This window comes from Ranitomeya variabilis, chromosome 5, assembly GCF_051348905.1.
Source record: "Ranitomeya variabilis isolate aRanVar5 chromosome 5, aRanVar5.hap1, whole genome shotgun sequence".
Classification (NCBI taxonomy): Eukaryota; Metazoa; Chordata; class Amphibia; order Anura; family Dendrobatidae; genus Ranitomeya; species Ranitomeya variabilis.
The window spans coordinates 150,950,402-150,970,628 of NC_135236.1; the positions used below are offsets into that span (position 1 = coordinate 150,950,402).

Here is a 20,227-nt window from a genome sequence, read left to right on the forward strand (position 1 = left end):
ACAGCGTATTAGTAGGTGTTAGCTTATATGTTTTGATAGGAATTTCAAAGAGGGGTCGAGAGGGTTATAGGGTGCATGATCAGAGCAGGTTTGGGCAATGGTTATTGCTTAGCCTTCATAAGTCATGTAGCTGGATATGTGTCCCAGTGATCTGGGAAGCTATGGGCATAGTGCAAATTATATACCTTTTAGCTAAAGTTAGGAAATGATCCTGCTCATGTTCTGAGAAAGTACATGGTGAGCACAGTATATTTCTATTTCCACTTCACGTAGTTAATGTTACAGTAAACCTCATGTAATAACCTTTTTGCCAGGGTCGATTAGACCTTAATGCTACATTTATGTGATTCCCGCCTCTATTACTATAAAATGCTGTCTTCTAAAGCCTACTTAGCACACAATTATCTTGTAGGAGAGCGGCCAAACGTAAACCATTGACCGCAATGAAATTTTAGATAGGAGCTATAGACAGAAGGAAAATGTGGTCACTGAGCACCTCTCAAAAATTAATAGAGTAATGCCAGGGAACTTAAAAATGTTCCGCTGAGATACTGGGGATTTCACGAATTAGAAAAAAAATATTCACAAATCATCAATAAAGAAGAAACAATATTTTTTGTAAGTATGCTGAATTTCTGAACTTAGTATATGCAACTGAATTTAAAAATGACAACTACAGGAGCAAGCATTTCTCATATCATGTCAGCCGTGGATGATGTGACTGTATGGTCCATTATCTTTACACTACACGTGCCTCACCACTAAGGCTATGTTCACACATTGCATTTTTGCAGCTTTTTTATGCTTTTTATCGCAAATTTAAGCTGCTATTTAACAGTACCAGCAAAAGCTATGAGATTTCAAAAATCTCATGCACACTCTGTTTTTTTTCCTGACTGAATTGGAAATGTCAATTCTTTGCAGCGGTTTCTGAAATATGTACTTTAGACAAATTACTCATGTAATCTGCATGAAAAAAGTAGCAAAAACTCATAAAAAACCAGCAATAGCCTGCTTTTTGTAATCAGCTTCTTTACAGCTAAGTGTTTAGATTTTGACTGCAGAAAAAAGTAGTAAAAAAGCAATGTGTGAACATAGCCTTACACAGGTTACAAAAGACATACATATTTTCAATTACAATGATATATAAAAAATGCTACTGTGTCTAGATAGTTCTGTTATATACTTACAGAACCGCTGGTGTTATGTTTTCATTGCTTGACCTAGTGATTTATTGTGTGACCTTGTTTCATACAAACTCAGTCCTATTGGTGAAATGTGCTTGCTTATGGACAGAAGAACTGTTTTGATTTTTTGGCAGCCCAATAAATAAGAATCAATGCAGAATACACTATGTGGAAATTCTGAGAGGGGATCCAAAGAAAACTAAAGAATGCATAATAAACATGCAACAATGTCTAAAAAAATAATATTGTTTCTCCTTGTGGAGAGTGACATGTTAAGCATGTCGAGATGAGGAGACTTAAAGCCGCAATGCTCCTCTGGGAAATATGCAAATTGTCTCTTCAGAGAGGAAGAGGACTAGAACTCTAGTGCCACCTATTGGAAGTAGCAATCCTAACAGTCAATGTTGACCCTTTAACGAGCCTTGTCACATGACTTAGGATAAAAGCCAAACCAGAATCTCAATTTGCAGACACTGTGATTCATGGTACTGCACCTCGTCAGTGCAAGGCTCGTTAAAGGGTCGGATGTCATCTCAGTGCAGTCCGACATACACCGAGTCAGGCCATGGAGGAGATGGAGAAATTACTTTCTCCACTGCACCTGTGCTGTGATTCTCTCATCCAGGAGGATCGGAGCAAAGAGCACTGACACTCGGTGTCATGGCTTTACTGCGACAGAGAGGAGGCAGAAGACCGCAGCATCTGATTTATCCTACTCCTGCACGGGTTAGAAGCAATTTACCTTATTAAACGGTGTAAATTTCTTTTGGCAGTGAAGGGGTTAATCTCCCTGAGCATTTAAGCTCACAGCTGTGCACTGTCAGCCATTCCCATCTTATATATAATCTAGGCCCTGGCTAGCATTCATTGTCAGAGTTAGCTTATGCGGCATGGCTGGAGGTCGTTGTTGGTTTATAGGAGTTTATCTGAGAATGTTGCTTTGCTTTAAGTGTGTGATAATCTTTCTTCTCCAACTCTGGTTTAACCCCATCCTCCACTCCCCGCTGTTTTCCTCCATAAAATGTGTGAGTATATTTGTATGTTTTGGTGTTTTTTGCTATGTCTGTTCATATTACCTTGCTGGTCTGATTATTGTAATATGGTACACTATTACTCCACTCTTCCCTGGGTGAGAGAAGGGGACAGACTCAGGGCTGATTAGGGAGCTAAGCAAGGTTCGTGGCCTAGGCATCTTCACCATCAAAAGTAATCTGGGGAACAGGGTGAAATTGGGCGCCCCTAGCATTAGAGACAGGAACACCCAACAACAGAATCGTGACACACGGCTCACGCTCACAACAGAGCTGTAGCAAAGGATCATTAGCATATCGCATCACATGCTCTCTTGGATACATATGATAGTGTTATTCCAACCTAAGGGTAAGTTCTCAAAATTAGCTTATCTCATCCAATTAAACAGTCATAATTTTTTTAGTACCATATTTAAAAGGAAACAATTCAAGTTTATGGTCATGAAAACATACAACAATTGCATCTATTAGAAAACCAAAGTATTCATATAAGTACACAATCAAGGTGCCACACAAGGCAGGGATTTCATTAAGGAATAAAACGAGGGAAAGGATAGGACTTTTCTCTGACTCCCTCCACACTCCCTCTATATAAATAATTTAAAATAAGGCCCTGGGTATTTGTGTGGCATCTTGATTGTGTACTTATATGAAAACTCTGTTTTTCTAGTAGATGCCATTGTTCTATTTTTTCGTGACGAGGAAATTAAACTGTTTCCTTTTAAATAAGATACTATTATTATTATTATTATACATTTACATAACATCATTTATTCCATGGCGCTTTACATGTGAAAAGAGGTAAATATAGACAAGCACAATAAACATGAGCAATACAAGGCACACACAAGTACAGAAGGAGGGAGGACCCTGCCCGCGAGGGCTCACAGTCTGCAGGGGATGGGTGAGGATGCAATAGGAGAGAATAGAGCTGGTCATGCGATGGTTCAGCAGACTAAGGATCACTAATAAAATTATGATTTTTTAACTGGATGAGATAAGGCAATTGTGAGCACTTTCAACACTCTCCACCTTACTTATATTTTGTCAGTCTAAAAGTAGCTTCACACGACCGATATCTCCACCTCCGATAAAAATGGTCCAATTATTCTAATCAGACTTGGATCAGACTTGGATCAGAGTTTTATCAGAGTGGCATTTCTCGGACATAGGGAAAGAAAAAAAAAGTTTCTCCATTTTCAACTTTCTGCCAGTCCTCGAAAATCGGACCACATTCGGATCTCATTCAAGTACATTCCATTTTTTTTATGGACCCACAGACATGCATTGCTGATTTTGAACTGACAATCGAATCAAAATCGGACATGTCTCCGATTTTTTTATATGGACCACTCATTCGGAGGAAAAAAATCGGACATGTCCACAGCCCAATATCTGAAAAACCATGAACAGTACTCTTGTGAGAAAATTGGTCATGTGCATGAGTCCTATCACTGAGTGGGCTGAGAGAGGAACAGAGAGCTATGACAATTTTGTATCTTTTTGATGGATTTGTAACATCTCTGCAAAGCACAGAGCTTCATAAAGGACCTGCAGATACTCTGCAGCAACAGAATGTTAGGACATTTTTAATGAAGACTATATAGAAATTTACTGAAAAGGTACAGGTCATTAGATTCATACTACCAATACCACGGCTGCACGATTAGGGCAGACTTTCAGAGTAAATATACCTGGCTGCAATTACCAGATTCGGGCAGCATGAAGCTCATGCCAGGTTCCCTTTAACTTTGCAATTTAAAAGTAAAATTATAAATAAAAATAATTCTGTGTAAAAGTGTAGATAGAATTTAGTAGAATTTATGAGTCAAGTGCAGGAATAAAGCTGTATTCCCAAATAGAAATAAATATGAGATATAGGGCTACAATATTAGGCCCCGTTCACACATTTAATATTTGGTGAGTTTTTTACATCAGTATTTGTAAGATAAAACCAGGATTGGGACAATCAGAGGGAAATTATAATAGAAGCACGTCACCACTTCTGTATTTATCATCCACTCCTGGTTTAGGCTTAAAGATACTGAGGTAAAAAACTGACCAAATAAATATGAGGATCTCAAATTAAAATGACTTTTATGGTAATGGGAATGGGCAGTGTAATGACTCAATGGTTAGCACTGTTGATTTGCAGTGCTGGGATTCAAATCCCACCATGGACAATATCTGCATAAAGTGTGTATGGTCTCCTCCGGACATACTGATAGGAAACCTAGATTGTGAGCCCCAATAGGGACAGCAATGGTAAATGTTGTTAAACATATACAGTACAGACCAAAAGTTTGGACACACCTTCTCATTTAAAGATTTTTCTGTATTTTCATGACTATGAAAATTGTACATTCACACTGAAGGCATCAAAACTATGAATTAACACATGTGGAATTATATACTTAACAAAAAAGCGTGAAACAACTGAAATTATGTCTTATATTCTAGGTTCTTCAAAGTAGCCACCTTTTGCTTTGATGACTGCTTTGCACACTGTTGGCATTCTCTTGATGAGCTTCAAGAGGTAGTCACCAGGAATGGTTTTCAATTCACAGGTGTGCCCTGAGGTTTAATAAGTGGGATTTCTTGCCTTATAAATGGGGTTGGGACCATCAGTTGTATTGTGCAGAAGTCTGGTGGATACACAGCTGATAGTCCTACTGAATAGACTGTTAGAATTTGAATTATATCAAGAAAAAAGCAGCTAAGTAAAGAAATGCGAGTGGCCATCATTACTTTAAGAAATGAGTCAGTCAGTGAGTCAGAAAAATTGGGAAAACTTTGAAACTGTCCCCAAGTGCAGTGGCAAAAACCATCAAACGCTATAAAGAAACTGGCTCACATGAGGACCGCCCCAGGAAAGGAAGACCAAGAGTCACCTATGCTTCTGAGGATAAGTGTATCCGAGTCACCAGCCTCAGAAATCGCAGGTTAGCAGCAGCTCAGATTAGAGACCAGGTCAATGCCACACAGAGTTCTAGCAGCAGACACATCTCTACAACTGTTAAGAGGAGACTTTGTACAACAGGCCTTCATGGTAAAATAGCTGCTAGGAAACCATTGCTAAGGACAGGCAACAAGCAGAAGAGACTTGTTTGGGCTAAAGAACACAAGGAATGGACATTAGACCAGTGGAAATCTGTGCTTTGGTTTGATGAGTCCAAATTTGAGATCTTTGGTTCCAACCACCGTGTCTTTGTGCAACGCAGAAAAGGTAAATGGATGGACTCTACATGCCTGGTTCCCACCGTGAAGCATGGAGGAGGAGGTGTGATGGTGTGGGGGTGCTTTGCTGGTGACACTGTTGGGGATTTATTCAAAATTGAAGGCATACTGAACCAACATGGCTACCACAGCATCTTGCAGCGGCATGCTATTCCATCCGGTTTGCGTTTAGTTGGACCATCATTTATTTTTCCACAGGGCAATGACCCCAAACACACCTCCAGGCTGTGTAAGGGCTATTTGATCAAGAAGGAGAGTGATGGGGTGCTACGCCAGATGACCTGGCCTCCACAGTCACCAGACCTGAACCCAATTGAGATGGTTTGGGGTGAGCTGGACTGCAGAGTGAAGGCAAAAGGGCCAACAAGTGCTAAGCATCTCTGGGAAGTCCTTGAAGATTGTTGGAAGACCATTCCCGGTGACTATCTCTTGAAGCTCATCAAGAGAATGCCAAGAGTGTGCAAAACAGTCGTCAAAGCAAAAGGTGGCTACTTTGAAGAACCTAGAATATAAGACATAATTTCAGTTGTTTCACACTTTTTTGTTAAGTATATAATTCCACATGTGTTAATTCATAGTTTTGATGCCTTCAGTGTGAATGTACAATTTTCATAGTCATTAAAATACAGAAAAATCTTTAAGTGAGAAGATGTGTCCAAACTTTTGGTCTGTACTGTAAGTATAATAAATGGTAAAAAGCCAAATGAACATTTCCACTTATCTACTGCAGTGATGTAGCCAGTATTAAATGAACACAGACAAAAGAGATTAAGGCACAGAAAGTTAACTTAACACAACTAAAGCTGTTGAATATATATTTTTAGGTGTTGTAGATCCCATGCCCGGATATTTGTCTGCATTTGATATCGTTGTCATTTTAAGAATGGCTTCATCTTTGGATCAGAAAGCCTGACTTATACATTTCTGGAAACAATACTTTCCACACATCAATAATATAAATCTAACCGCTTCCACTCAATCAAATTAATGACAGGAGATATTTTTCTACCGGGGCTGCCTGGACCCGAGCGCACACTTACTGCTGAGATTTACCTGCCTGGCACTATACAATTCTTGGAAAAGCATTTCAGAAATTGGCATCTATAGTATATTCTGTCAGGAGGAAGGATTAGAACTGCTTAGCAAACGTGTTCCCTTTGCTTTTCTTTGTCGAGAAAGATATTGTACCTTCCATTCTGGAGCTGAGTGATATTATTTCCTTGACACGCTCCTTTCTCCCATGCTGAGTTGCAGCAGGTGCATAGGAAAAGCTTGATCTGTATTTTTCGTCTTGACAGTAAAGACTAATATGTGACTCGCTTTATGCCCCGTTCAGCTTCCTGGAGATAAGTCTTGGAGATTCAGTGACCCAATTAGGAAAACAACCGACTTTGAGCAGTACATTGCAGCACACACTATAGAGCCCTCTCCCGATAGAAGGCTGCGGTGAATACTGTTATCTGCAGGAGGTAGCGCTGAGGCCACAGTGCTGGGATTAGAAATGTGCCTGTTTATAAGGAGCTTATTACAGAAGAATAACTACTGAAATGAAGGAATGTCACTTACAGCCATAAGAGCTCAACCTTTTCTTCCCTTCATTTTTTACAGGTACTAAAATAAATAGCTTTACTGCTGTACAGAGCTAATACCCCTCTAATGGTCTTGACGTTTTGTATCGTTCCCCCGTTGATTAACGCATTTTGTTATTTTTTATTTTTTTTACAAGGAAAAGAACAAAAATCAAACAATTGCTGACCTGTAGCGCTCACAGTAAAGCCATTGAATTTCACAATCTCCCGACCCACGGCCTTTATTTTGCAAACTCTATACTTAGAGCTATTTACGTGACCTGTTCATAATGAAATTGTGTTTCATGCTTGCAACATATACTCCAGCTTACTTACAATCTCACTGATTCTGTTCCATTATCCTTTGTGTTCCTGGAGGGAAATGTGGTCAAAATGATGTACTTATTTCAAATAGCATTAGCTTTCTTTAAAGACCCAAGAGACACACACTTGATGGATTTATTGAGAAATGCGGATACCACCACAGCCAAAAATATCTAAAATGTGTGTGCTCTAGGTTTTGTATATGAGCAGCAACTGTTAAAGGATAAGCTGTCAACATGTATGTAGGAAATCAGCATGTATTAATCAGTGTGATTGGTATAGTGGTTGTCCAACTCTGAAATAAAAACAAATAAGAAAGAAGTTGAAAAAAACTAAAAATAAAGTACACTCACCCTACTGGTTTAAGATGCTGCTCTTCTAATGCTGCCTGTCTCTGTACTTCCATTTCCCGATGTATGGACCTCCAACTGCTGCAGACAATCATTGGCCACAGCGATGACGCATTTGTTAGGAGAGCAGTCAATGCCCATGCTGGAAGAGGAAGTATGGAGTTTGGTAGAGGCAGCATTAGAAGAGGAGCGGGAAGGACCGGTAAGATAATATGCTTTGTTATTATATTTTACAATATTCTGAATGGTTTCTGGACATTTTAGGCACATGATGTCCCTTGTTTATGAGCAAGCCTCTCTATAAGGGCTAGCTCACACGAGTGTATAACATAGCATAATATTATCTGATGTTTTGTCGGATAGCACTTGGCTCAATGCTATATTATGGGGTAGTGCCGATTCGGCATGAGAAAATAAAATTCCAGCATGTTGCAAGTGGCTCAGGAATTCGGATCACGCACACCCACACAAGTCTATCGGTGCATGGAAAACATCGAACTACATTCGAGTTGAGACCACTATTTGCTGACTCAGACAATGGAGAAGACAGAGAAATTAAGTTCTCCATCTTTTCCTCACCTGTGATATATCTTCATGCGATAGAATTATATCACACCTAGATGACACTCGACTCAAACTCTAACAGAGTTTGAGCTGAGTGTCATTAGCATAATTAGCCCGATTATGTCGCATGAGAAAATCTACGGCCGTCTGTCCGGCAGTTTGAGACAGAGTAAAGTACCATCTCAAAAATGGGCTTGCACTCTGGAGCTCGAACACAAATGTGTCCACCTCTACTTTTTCACAAATTTAATTTAGGCTATGTGCAAGCGTTGCTGAATTGTCGGGGAAATTTCCACGGCAATTCCGCAACTCCCTGCCGCGGGTAAAACGCATGCGGAATTGGCATGTGTTTTCCCGCTAAACACTAGCATTTTGCAAGAGTAATTAGCTTGCAGAATGCTAGCATTTTACAAGCGATCTGTAGCATTGCTTGGAAAACTGATTGACAGGTTGGTCACACTTGTCAAACATAGTGTTTGACAAGTGTGACCAACTTTTTACTATTGATGCTGCCTATGCAAAAAAATAAAAAATCGTGATATTCTCACTTTCCGGCGGCCCCCTCAGCCTTCCCGATCCTTGCGATGCTCCCGGCAACTCCCGTTCCCAGTGATGCCTCGCAACAATGACCCAAGATGACATAGCATCACGCGAGACAGCTGCGTCATCACAGGTCTTTATCGCAAAACATCACTGGGAACGGGAGCTGCCAGGAACATCGCTAAGGCCTGGGCTGGATCCAGGGGCCGCCAGAAGGTGAGTATATAACTATTTTTTATTTTAATTCTTTTTTTTAAAACAGAGATTTGGTGCCCAGGGCTTGGGTAGAGTCTCCTCTCCTCCACACCTGGGTACCATCCGCACATGATCCGCTTACTTTGCACATGGTGGGCATAGCCCCATGCGGAAAGTAAGCGAATCAATGCATTCCTATGTGTGCAGAATCGCCTCGATTCCACACAACAAATGAGCATGCTGCGTATTTTTCTACGATGTGATTCCCCAACGGAAAAATATGCAGCATTAGCACAGCATTGCGGAATCTCATCGAATTCAATGGGCTGTGTTGTGTATGCGTTATCGCAGTGAATAACCGTGGCAAAAACGCATACAATCCGCAACGTGTGCACGTAGCCTAAGAATGCCAATTTCTTCAAAACAAAATCAATTCAATTTGTTGACATGTCAGCAAAACTTTCAACATTGCAACCACTGGGTGATGCAAATAGTCACTGATAGACATAAATACTCACATATAGCATAAAAATCTGGCCATAAAGAGACACATATAGCAGAAACATCTCTTGTCAGAGTATTGCAAAACCATGGTTTGCTATTTTTTTCAAAGCTAGCCATCTTTTGAGACTTGTCTAAAGATGTTTCAAGCCTTTGAAAAAATTATATAGGGACATATCTGCATTATTACATGGTCTCTAATTCATTTGAATTGATACATCTACATAGCTTTGAATGTTTGGATAAAAACGTACCCTCTGACAGCATGAAGAAGTCGTAGAGATGGATAAGCTGTGTGTACATTGATGCGGTGCTTTATAATAAGATCATTAACCCATTCAACTCGCTCCTCTCCTCCCTTAGCCATGAATGCTGGAATCCACAGAATGCTTTCGTTCAAGCTTTTCAGACGCTGCAAAAATTTATCCTTCCAAGTGTCATTCACTAGGTCCTCAAATGCACGCTGCACCACGGATGGATTCATGGTTACCAAGTGCGTCTTCATACCAACATCTCTTGCATATTCTTCAACTGGGGCCAAATTACATCTACAAAAAGAAGGTTTTTAAATATTTCAAAATAATAAACACACAATCCACTAACTCCGGTGAAACAGATCTCAATTTGTCATGTCATGTAACAAAACTTGTGGAAACTAGTGAGAAAAGTGGAGTGCTTGTCGGTGCTGTCTCATGTAAAATAAAGTCTTACTTTGTTCAACAGTTTAAAACCACTTCTTCAGTCATCTAAAACCCAAAGTATAATCAGTGGCAACAGTACAAAAGTCTACATGAACAAACAGTTTTTCAATTACGAACCAGGATCTTCATAAGGCGTCCCAAACCTGATGAAGATCCTGGTACAGGATCTAAAATGCGTTAGCACTGTTCTTATTTTTGGTTTTAATCTGACCAATAAAAAGGTGGTTTTAAATTAGTGAATGGAAAACGACTTTGTTTTACATGAGACAGCGCCAAAAAATCCAACTTGGTTTCCATGTGTATGACGTATTCAACATCAACCCCATTATTACCATGCTCTATTGCATAGCTCAAAAGGTGATCATATAGTATATATTGATCCTACAACATTATTATCAGCAATACTACTCGTTGGAGCATTCTTGCTCCTCTAATTTTTTCTCTACAGTCACTGATATAAGTAAACATAGCTTGATTGTTTGTGCCTTTGTATAACTTTCTAAGCAAATGCAACGTAATAGATTTACCTATAGCTTTGTTACTGATTAGGACTGACCCTTTAACTGCTAAGCCGAGAACATTCAGTGATTTCAATGAACAATCTTTTCCCTAAAATCTGTAAAATAATATGCTAACTTCCTCCTGTTATGTAACCTGTGCCCATAGATTGAATAGCATTACCATGATGACAGAGTCTCTAAGTCTCTAAGTCTGATCACATCTAAGCCTAAGTCTGAATATTATTCTTTGATGTCTACTGTGTTAAAATACATTGAAAACCTTTATAAGGATTCATTCAGTTCTGATTTTTCATGTAGCCAAAAAAAGGTTCGCGTTTCTTCAATGTTTGGTCAGTGTCGGTCTTTACCATCAGTGTTTCATCAAATAAATAAACTACAAAGCATTTCCTGTGCATCACAATGGCTGTCCTCCTGCTCCCTCTTTGACCAGTTACAATCTGGTTTCCGACCCCATCACTCAACTGAAAGTGCCCTAACTAAAGTCACCAATGACCTACTAACCGCCAAGAGCAAGCGACGCTACTCTGTCCTCCTTCTCCTGGACCTGTCTTCTGCCTTTGTCAATGTGGACCATTCCCTCCTGCTACTGATTCTATCATCTCTTGGCATCCCAGACTTGGCCCTATCCTGGATCTCGTCATATCTAACAGACCGAACTTTCAGTGTCTCCCTCTCCCACACCACCTCCTTACCTCGCCCCTTGTATGTCGGTGTCCCTCAAGGCTCAGTTCTGAGACCCCTACTCTTCTCCATTGGCCTGGAACAGCTCATAGAATCCCACAGTTTGCAGTATCATCTTTACGCCGATGACACGCAGATCTACCTATCCGGACCTGACCTCACCTCCCTACTCACCAAAATCCCACACTGTCTGTCTGCTATCTCAGCCTTCTTTTCTGCTCACTTACTAAAACTGAACATGGACAAAACAGAATTCATCATCTTTCCCCCATCTCACTCTACCCCTCCACCAGACCTATCCATCAATGTCAATGGCTGCTCACTTTCCCCAGTTCCGCATGCTCGGTGCCTCGGGGTGATCCTCGACTCTGCCCTCTCTTTCAAGCCACATATCCAAGCCCTTACCTCCTCCTGCCATCTCTAACTCGACCATATTTCCTGGATCCATGCATTCCTCGACAACGAAACCACAAAAACACTATTGCACGCCCTTATCATCTCCCGCCTTGAGTTCTGCAACTTCCTACTCTCTGGCCTCCCCACTAGCACTCTGGCACCACTCCAATCCATCCTCCACTCTGCTGCCCGACTAATCTACCTGTCTCCCCGATATTCCCCAGCTTCTCCCCTATGCCAAGCCTATCACTGGCTTTCTATCACCCAGAGGCTACAGTTGAAAACCCTTAATATGACATACAAAGCCATCCACAACCAGTCTCCTCCATACATCTGCGACATGGTTTCCCAGTACTTACCTACATGCAACCTTCGATCCTCACAAGATCTCTTTCTCTACTCCCCTCTTATCTTTTCTTCCCACAACTGCATCCAAGACTTCTCCCGAGCTTCACCCATACTCTGGAACTCTCTACCCTAACACATCAGACTCTCGCCTACCATAGAAACCTTCAAAAAGAACCTGAAGACTCACATCTTCCGACAAGCCTACAGCCTGCAGTGATCCTCAACCTACTGTACCGCTGCACAACCAACTCTACCCTCTCCTTGTGTATTCTCACCCATCCCCTGCAGACTGTGAGTCTTTGCGAGCAGGGTTCTCCCTCCTTCTGCACCTGTTATTGCCTTGTTTTTTAATCATGTTGATTGTATTTGTCTATATTTGCCCCCTTTTCACATGTAAAGCACCATGGAATAAAATGGCGCTATAAAAATTTATAATAATAATAATAATGGACAGCATACGGACTGCACATTAATGACAATATAGGCTGCCTGTGATTTTCACAGACCAATGGACTTAAAAAACCGACATCTCTGTGATTTTTTTTTTTTACACAGTGTGCCAAATAACACGACATGTGAATTGCACCATATATTAGAGAAAGGTATGTGTTCTAGCAGTGAAAAACACAGATAGAACAAATATGTGAAAAATAGAAGTTTGAATAAGGCCTAAAACATCATGTAAGAAAGATGGGCTTTGGTCTTTTAAATACCGATTCTAATCATCCACAGATGCGACATCAATTGTATGGTTGCAACTAGTAAAGAAAAATAGAAACAACAGAGCATTCTTCGGCAATCTGTCCAATCTGTAATCCAAAGGCTGCCAGACACATTAAACAGCTATCTACTGAACAGGGATCCAAGGAGTAACATTTCTTCAAGCGGAGACTGACATGCCAAGTTGAGGAGACTTTTAATCCTTGCAATGCTCCTCTGGTAAATATGCAAATTGTCTTTTCAGAGAGGAAGAGGACTAGAACTCTAGTGCTACCTATTGGAAGTAAAAATTCTAAAAGTCGATATTGGCTCCGATAACGAGCCTTGCCGCGTGACTTATGATAAAAGCAAAAAACAAAATCTCAAGTTCCAAATACTGTTTTGAGGTACTGCCTCTCATCAGTGCAAAGAGAAAGATCTGGTTTGACTGGGTGAGAGGCATCTGACCGGGATCCAAGGGGTACTGTGTCTCCTTGCAGAGACTGACATTTCAAGCCTCACATGCCAAGGTCAGGAGACTTTTAAGCCTTGCAATGCTCCTCTGGGAAATATACAAGTTTTCTCTTCAGAAAGGAAGAGGAATAGAACTCTAGTGCCACCTGTTGGAAGTATCTACTGAACAATCACGCAGTCTATGCTTGGTTCGGCAAAGTGCTCTTGTATTTTCTATCAGAGCTACTGTCAAACAAAAGTTTATCTTGAGGAGAAGAAAAGCATCGGACATTGGAAATCCAACAAGCCTTTTCTCTCCCAATATTATCGGTTGGGGTAGAGTCTGGATGCTCAATTGACATTAGACTATCGGCCGACCCTGATGACAGCTCTATAATTGTGTAAGAATATAGTCTACCAAAGAGCTTCTCTCTAATAGTTACCCAATAAGAAGGTCTTTAAGTGTCCAAGGGGTCCAGCTGATGGCGCAATAATGGGCTCTGAAGGTCCTGTCTATGACAAACCCATTTCATTTCAGAGTCCATCACTTGCCGTTATAATAAATAGTTATGGCTTAATTCACACATAACTTAATAATAGTTTAGGTTGTTTATTTAAAAATGGATACAGCTTGTACCATCACCTCAATCAAATAAATATTCTCATATAAAGTTCTACAAACATAACTTATCAACATCTTTTTGGCCAAAGTCAAGAACTATGACTCAGTGAAATCTTTGTAATAAACAGTAAGACTACTCTTGACATCAAGAAAATGTTTTTTTGAAGCCCTCTGCACTTCTGTGTTATGCATCATATGATGTAATTTTCAATGCCTAAAGCTTGCAGACATAATGACTCGTCCAAAGTCACAAGGAGGTGACACAAGAATCAAGCCAGGCTTGCCTACTCCGTTATTAATCAAATGAGCTGTTCTCTCCTCACATCAATGCAAACAGAGCGCTATTTGAATTCAGATTTCCTTTACTATGGATCTTTGAAATCACAATGCTAATGCCTCCAGTCTTTGAAGACAGTCGTTCCGTGCTGCAGCAGTTCAATGGCTTTGTACTCCATAACACTATCAGCTATATAATCTCCTTTTCTGTTCTCTACACCTGTTGAGCTCAAAGATGCTGAGAGTCTGAGAGTCTTGATTCAACTGCTGAGAAAGAAGCCATTCTGTAGCTTAGCTTCAACACCGGCAACATTACTGAAATGCCAGTATCGTATATACCAGTAGAATTGTGATGAAGGGTCTACATATGCCTTTTAATTCACATTCCATACATAGTAGATCTACTCTAAGTGGTACATAATTATAATGCTTCTCCCTATTACAGTACAACGAGTCGTTTCCATCATAAAATATGGGTTGGCTCAATAAATGTCAATAAATACAACTCATAGCGACCATATTGGAAAAGCAAATAACACGGCATCTCGGTATTTTACTAGAGTATTTGCAAAGGTTTGATAGTTTTCCTTTGATGTATAGAATATTTTTTTCAGTCTAGTTCACAACTAAATGGGCTACTAATATTTTTTATTTATGTTTTGTTTCCTAGCGGTGTTGCCTCAAAAAACCAGATAGATAATATTTTATGTGTAGTTAAGACTCTCTTGTCTCTACTGTTCAGTGCTGCTCGGCTTCACATACTAAGGATCTCATTGGAATATAGTAATTTCTTCTGTTCTTATAGAAACCAGTGTAACAAATATATCTATTGGATGACATGAGACAGGTTATGGTAGACTGACTTTTAGAGTGGAAAGATTTATAACATCATTAATTTGGAAGGACCAGTGTGGTTTTATGCCAGAAAAGTCAACAGTGATGAACATAAGAAGACTATTGCAGCTCTCAGATGAAGGAGGGAGAATCAGGAGGAGAACGTCACTCCATGCTCTCCTTGGATGGAGTAAAATCTTGGTATCGGGAAGTGGTTGGAGAATAAAGAGGAGCAGTACAATTGCACAGGAGAGGGCTGGGGTGAGGTGATTATATTTTCTTGAACTCTTCCCAGACCTTTAGAACTCATCAACATGGCGGCTGGCTGGCTTCCATTTTTCTGGGTACATAAGTGAGTTGCCTAAAATTTGGATTCAAATGGAACTATTAATTTTGGGAAATCCTAAAGGAATTGCATTCATTTTTAATTGATTTGCTTATCTCTAGAGTACTGTCATAGGTAGGCTGTTCTCATTTACATTAAATGAGCAACACACTACAGAAATATCGTAGGTGTGTAACCGTCAAGTTGGCAAACTGATACATCAGTATAGAGCCTTTACTGGCTAAAATTAGGCAAAGGTAAAAATATCTGGATCTTTGTGTGTGGGGTGAGAGAGAGAGGACAATATATCATTGTATGCACATCATATTCATTCATGTTTGATCAGTCTTTCTCCATATACAAGTCACACAGCGAGCCCGCCTCAAACCCGACATGTGAAGGCTGAGTATTACAGCTAGGACCTGCCACTAACAATTGCGTATAGAGTGGAGCTTTGCCCGCGATTGTTAACCTGATAAATGCCGTTGTCAATCTCTGACAGAGCGCATTTATACTTCTGACCATCAGCGCACCCATTTCGTGACTGCATGTCGCCGATGGGTTGCCATGACAGCCGGTGGTCAGCTGATGACCCCCCGTGCTTGTCATTGGAGAACTGCTTTGAAACCCTGCCCGTGGCACAACTTCAAAGGAGACTGTGATTTCTGAAGCATCTCTGCATATAGCGAGTGGATGATTGCATCTTCAAGCCCCCTAAGGAGGCTAACAAAATCAGTTAAAAATAAAAAAAGTTTTAAAAATATGAAAAAAAATCAAAATAAAAGTTCAAATCACACGCCTTTTCTCCTCTGTGAAAATAAAGATAATGAAATAAAAACAATACAAAAATGTATCACTGCATTCAGAAAAGTCAGATCCAGCAAAATATAAAAACAATTAACCCAATTGGTGAATACCGTAAACGGAAAAAATTCAAGAACGCCCAAATTAATTTTTTTTTGGTAACCCCAAATCCACAAAAAATGCTGTAATAGGTGATAAAAAAGTCATATTTATCCCAAAATGGTACTAATAAAAATGTTGTCTCGCCCTGCAAAAATCAAGCCATGACGAAAAAAAAAAAGTTACAGATCTCGCAAAATAGCGACACAACTCCAACAAATGTTTTTTGCAAGCTTCAGGGTTTTTTTTCACCACTAAAATAATACAAAAAAACTGGACATGTTTGGTATTGACATAATCATATTGATGAGGAGAATCATACTGCATGGTCATTGTTACCACGAAATGTACACTGTAAAAACAATTCCCAAAAACAATGTTAGATTTGTGTTTTATTCAAAATGTCACCACACTTGGAATTTCTTTTCTGTTTTTGAGTACATTATGTGGTAAAATGAATAGTGTAGTTTAAAAGAACAATTGTGGACAGAATATATGGACAATTGTGGACAGAATATGTCTATGTGGACAGAATAATAAAAGAGGAAAAAACAAATGAAAAAACAAAAATGGGCAGCAGCGTGAAGGGGTTAAAAACGTTGGTCGCTCTTTTTTGCACCAGCTCTAGTTTAGCTATGTTTTTCTTATACTCTGGAGCTCCAAAATGTGCAAAATATTCTAAATATGGTTGCACTAGTGACTTGCATAGAGGCAAAATTATGTACTTATCATAAGCATCTTTGCCTCTTTTATTGCATCTCATGATCTTTGCCTTGGCAGCAGCTGCCTGACACTGGCCGCTAAAGTTCAGTTCGCAGTTCACAAATACACGCAAGACTTTTTCAATGACAGTTTTACCCAGTGTTTTACTAGTTAGTGCATAAGGATACATTTTATTTCCTCTGACCAAATATATAACCTTACATTTATTTTATTAAATCTTTTCACGACATGCGCTGTACTAGTACAGTGCAAGTTGTGCCTCCCCCTTAGGGCTCCTTCTCACTTGCGAGAAGTACGTCCGAGTCTCACAGGTTAAAACCCTGCTCTGTCGCCGGCACTCCTGAGCAGAGCGTGCAGCCACACAGCAATACATGGAGCTGAACGCGCCGGTCTGGAGTGCCGGTGCCAGAGCAGGGTTTTAACCTGCGAGACTCGGACGTACTTCTCGCAAGTGAGAATGAGCCCACATCTTTCCCGACAAATGTCAGTTGTTTTGAACAGCTGATATGTGCCCGGAACAGCCGCAGGTGGAATAGCGACCCACCCACAGCTATTAACGCGTTAAATGCTGCTGTCAAAAGCGGACAGCGGCATTTAACGTACGCTTCCGGCCATCGCGCCGGAAATCTGCCCATCGCCGACCCGGTGGTCGGCGCTCATAGCAAATGAGGTATTCTGCTACATACAGGTGAGCTGATCATCACCTGTATGTAGCAGAGCCGATCGGGTTATGGCAGCTTCAAGTCTCCCATGGAGACTATTGAATCATGCCAAGAATAAAAAAAAGTTTTTAAAAATATAAAAAAAATGAAAAAAATATAAAAGTTCAAATCACCCCCCTTTCGCCTCATTCAAAATAAAACAATTAAAAAAAAAATCAAACATACACATTAGGTATCACCACGTTCAGAATTGCTCGATCTATCAATATAAGAAAAGGATTAACCCGATCACTAAACAGCATAACGAGAAAAAAAAATCGAAACGCAAGAATTACATTTTTTTGGTCACAGCAACATTGCATTAAAATGCAATAACAGGCGATCAAAAGATCGTATCTACACTATAATGGTATTTTTAAAATCATTAGGTCGGCATGCAAAAAATAAGCCCTGACCCATCCTGAGATTACAAAAATTGGAGATGCTACGGGTATCGGAAATGGCACCATTTTTTTTTTTTTTATAACAAAGTTTTGATTTTTTTTTCACCAATTAAATAAAAAAGAACCTAGTCATGTTTGGTGTCTATGAACTCGTAATGACCTGGAGAATCATAGAGGCAGGTCAGTTATTGTACTTTTTTTGCAATTTCTCCGTACTTGGATTTTTTTCTTATTTTTGAGTACATAATATGGTAAAACCAATGGTGTCGTTCAAAAGTACAACTTGTCCCCCAAAAAACAAGCCCTCGCATGGCTATATTGGGGAGTGAAAAACAGAAAAGCAAAAATGAAAAAGGGTTTAGTCTCATTGGGGTTAAACTTCAGTCGCCATTTCTCAGCCAAAGCATCCAGCTTACATAAATGTATGGTAAACATACTACACAAGCCAACTTTCCTTACAAGGAATGGGCAACACTCCACCAGATAGATAAACATATTGATCCTGTAGTAAATATACCACATAACGATCAAGAAGTGTTTACAAATTGCAATTTATATCAAACACTTTATTTCAACAAATGTTAAAATTTACATAGATATTGACAACAAAAATGAAAAAGGTGTCTCAAACCACAGAAAACACACAAAAAGGAAATCAGCTGAAGCAGTATGCATCAATACACGGGTAAAAATATATACATGACTACATATGTCCTGTCCATCAATTTGGACAGGTTCAAAGATTAAACTGATGTACAGTTAAAGTACACAGACTACTCTGAGCACAAGGGACAAGATGTATTACACAGGGAAATTTAGTCATATCCCTGCTCTGGCCAACACTATCATGTAAATGAACAAGGAAGCTTATGCATGAATAAGGTATATACCTATGGCCACATAAACAGTATAGTAGCATGCAATGTTAAAGTGCAGGTGCAGAGAAAAAAATAAAAAATCTACTGGTAGAGCAGTGTTTCAAAATGGAACACAGTAATAGCAATTTCAAGAAACTTAAATTCTGTTCGCAGTATTCACAATACAAGTTCAATAAACTGCCCAATGCACATATTACCTGGGTCTGTGCTGCTCCTAAAGTAAGATGCCGAGTGGCACGCTGAACCTCCCAACCCCGACGCCCGTTTCGCTCGTGCTTCTTCCTGTAGGCCATAGGTATATACCTTACTGATGCTTATATTTTGAATGTGTATTGATGTATACTGCTTCAGCTGATGTCCTTTTTGTGTGTTTTCTGTGGTTTGAGGCACCTTTTTATTTTTTATTGTCAATATCTATGTGAATTTTAACATTTGTTAAAATAAAGTGATTGTTTTATATAAATTGCAATTTGTAAAAACTTCTTGATCTTTATGTAGCATATTAACTACAGGATCAAAATGTTTACATAAATCTATGCCTAATATTAAATTATACTTCACTGTGTTGATAATATTGCAGAGTTTAGTTTCACCTCAAAATATTGAAATTCTACCCCATAAGGTCATTATTAAATATGAAAGTAAAAAGAGGTCACCCATCCTGAGTGTGTTCTATTATTAACCAGCCATTATTTCCTATCACTCAGCCAGTTGTTATCTCAATTACACATATTTTCCCCTCGACCCATTGCTCTCATTTTCTGTAGCAACTTTTTTATGTGGCACTGTATCAAATGCCTATGAAATGTCCAGATAGAGTCTATCCATAGTGTTTACATGGTCCAGTCTGGAACCTACCTTCTCATAGAGGCTCCGATTAGTATAGGGACAGTTAAAGCATTATATATGTCATATTCTGTGATATAATATGTTTTCTTTGCAAGCATGTTTCAGCAGGCTAGAATAGTTTCCTTTCTGTACTTCAAAAGTGCTAGATCTTGCTATTGCATTTTTCTGAGGAATACCTCACAGGGCCCCAAGGAACCCCATAGATCCTGGGAACTCTGGTCTGGAAACATTGCCATAATGCATTATTGGTCAACCCAAGATATGAAATGGGCCTACAATTTGGTGCTTGACTCTATCATACCTATACATCTGACATTTGCATAGGGCTGGGACGAAGGCTAGGCCTATGTAAACAGACAGTACAACCCACAAGAACTACCACGTTTGTGGTCCTTCACAAGAACTACCATATTTGT

The 20,227-nt window shown here is 39.7% G+C and overlaps 1 protein-coding gene across 2 annotated transcripts in view; it reads right to left on the minus strand.

Moving 5' to 3' along the window:
* Window positions 1-20,227, minus strand: part of ST8SIA2 (ST8 alpha-N-acetyl-neuraminide alpha-2,8-sialyltransferase 2) — a 481,748-nt gene that overhangs the window by 82,199 nt on the left and 379,322 nt on the right. The window contains exons 5-6 of one of the 2 annotated variants that reach the window (XM_077263427.1): window positions 9,752-10,045; window positions 7,599-7,839 (exon numbers count right to left, since the gene is read on the minus strand). In XM_077263427.1, coding sequence (XP_077119542.1) covers window positions 7,710-7,839; window positions 9,752-10,045 — 424 coding nt within the window. In that variant the 3' untranslated portion in view covers window positions 7,599-7,709. Of the gene's footprint in view, window positions 1-7,598; window positions 7,840-9,751; window positions 10,046-20,227 lie in introns of those variants that run through there. The other variant, XM_077263426.1, reaches the window with a different exon arrangement.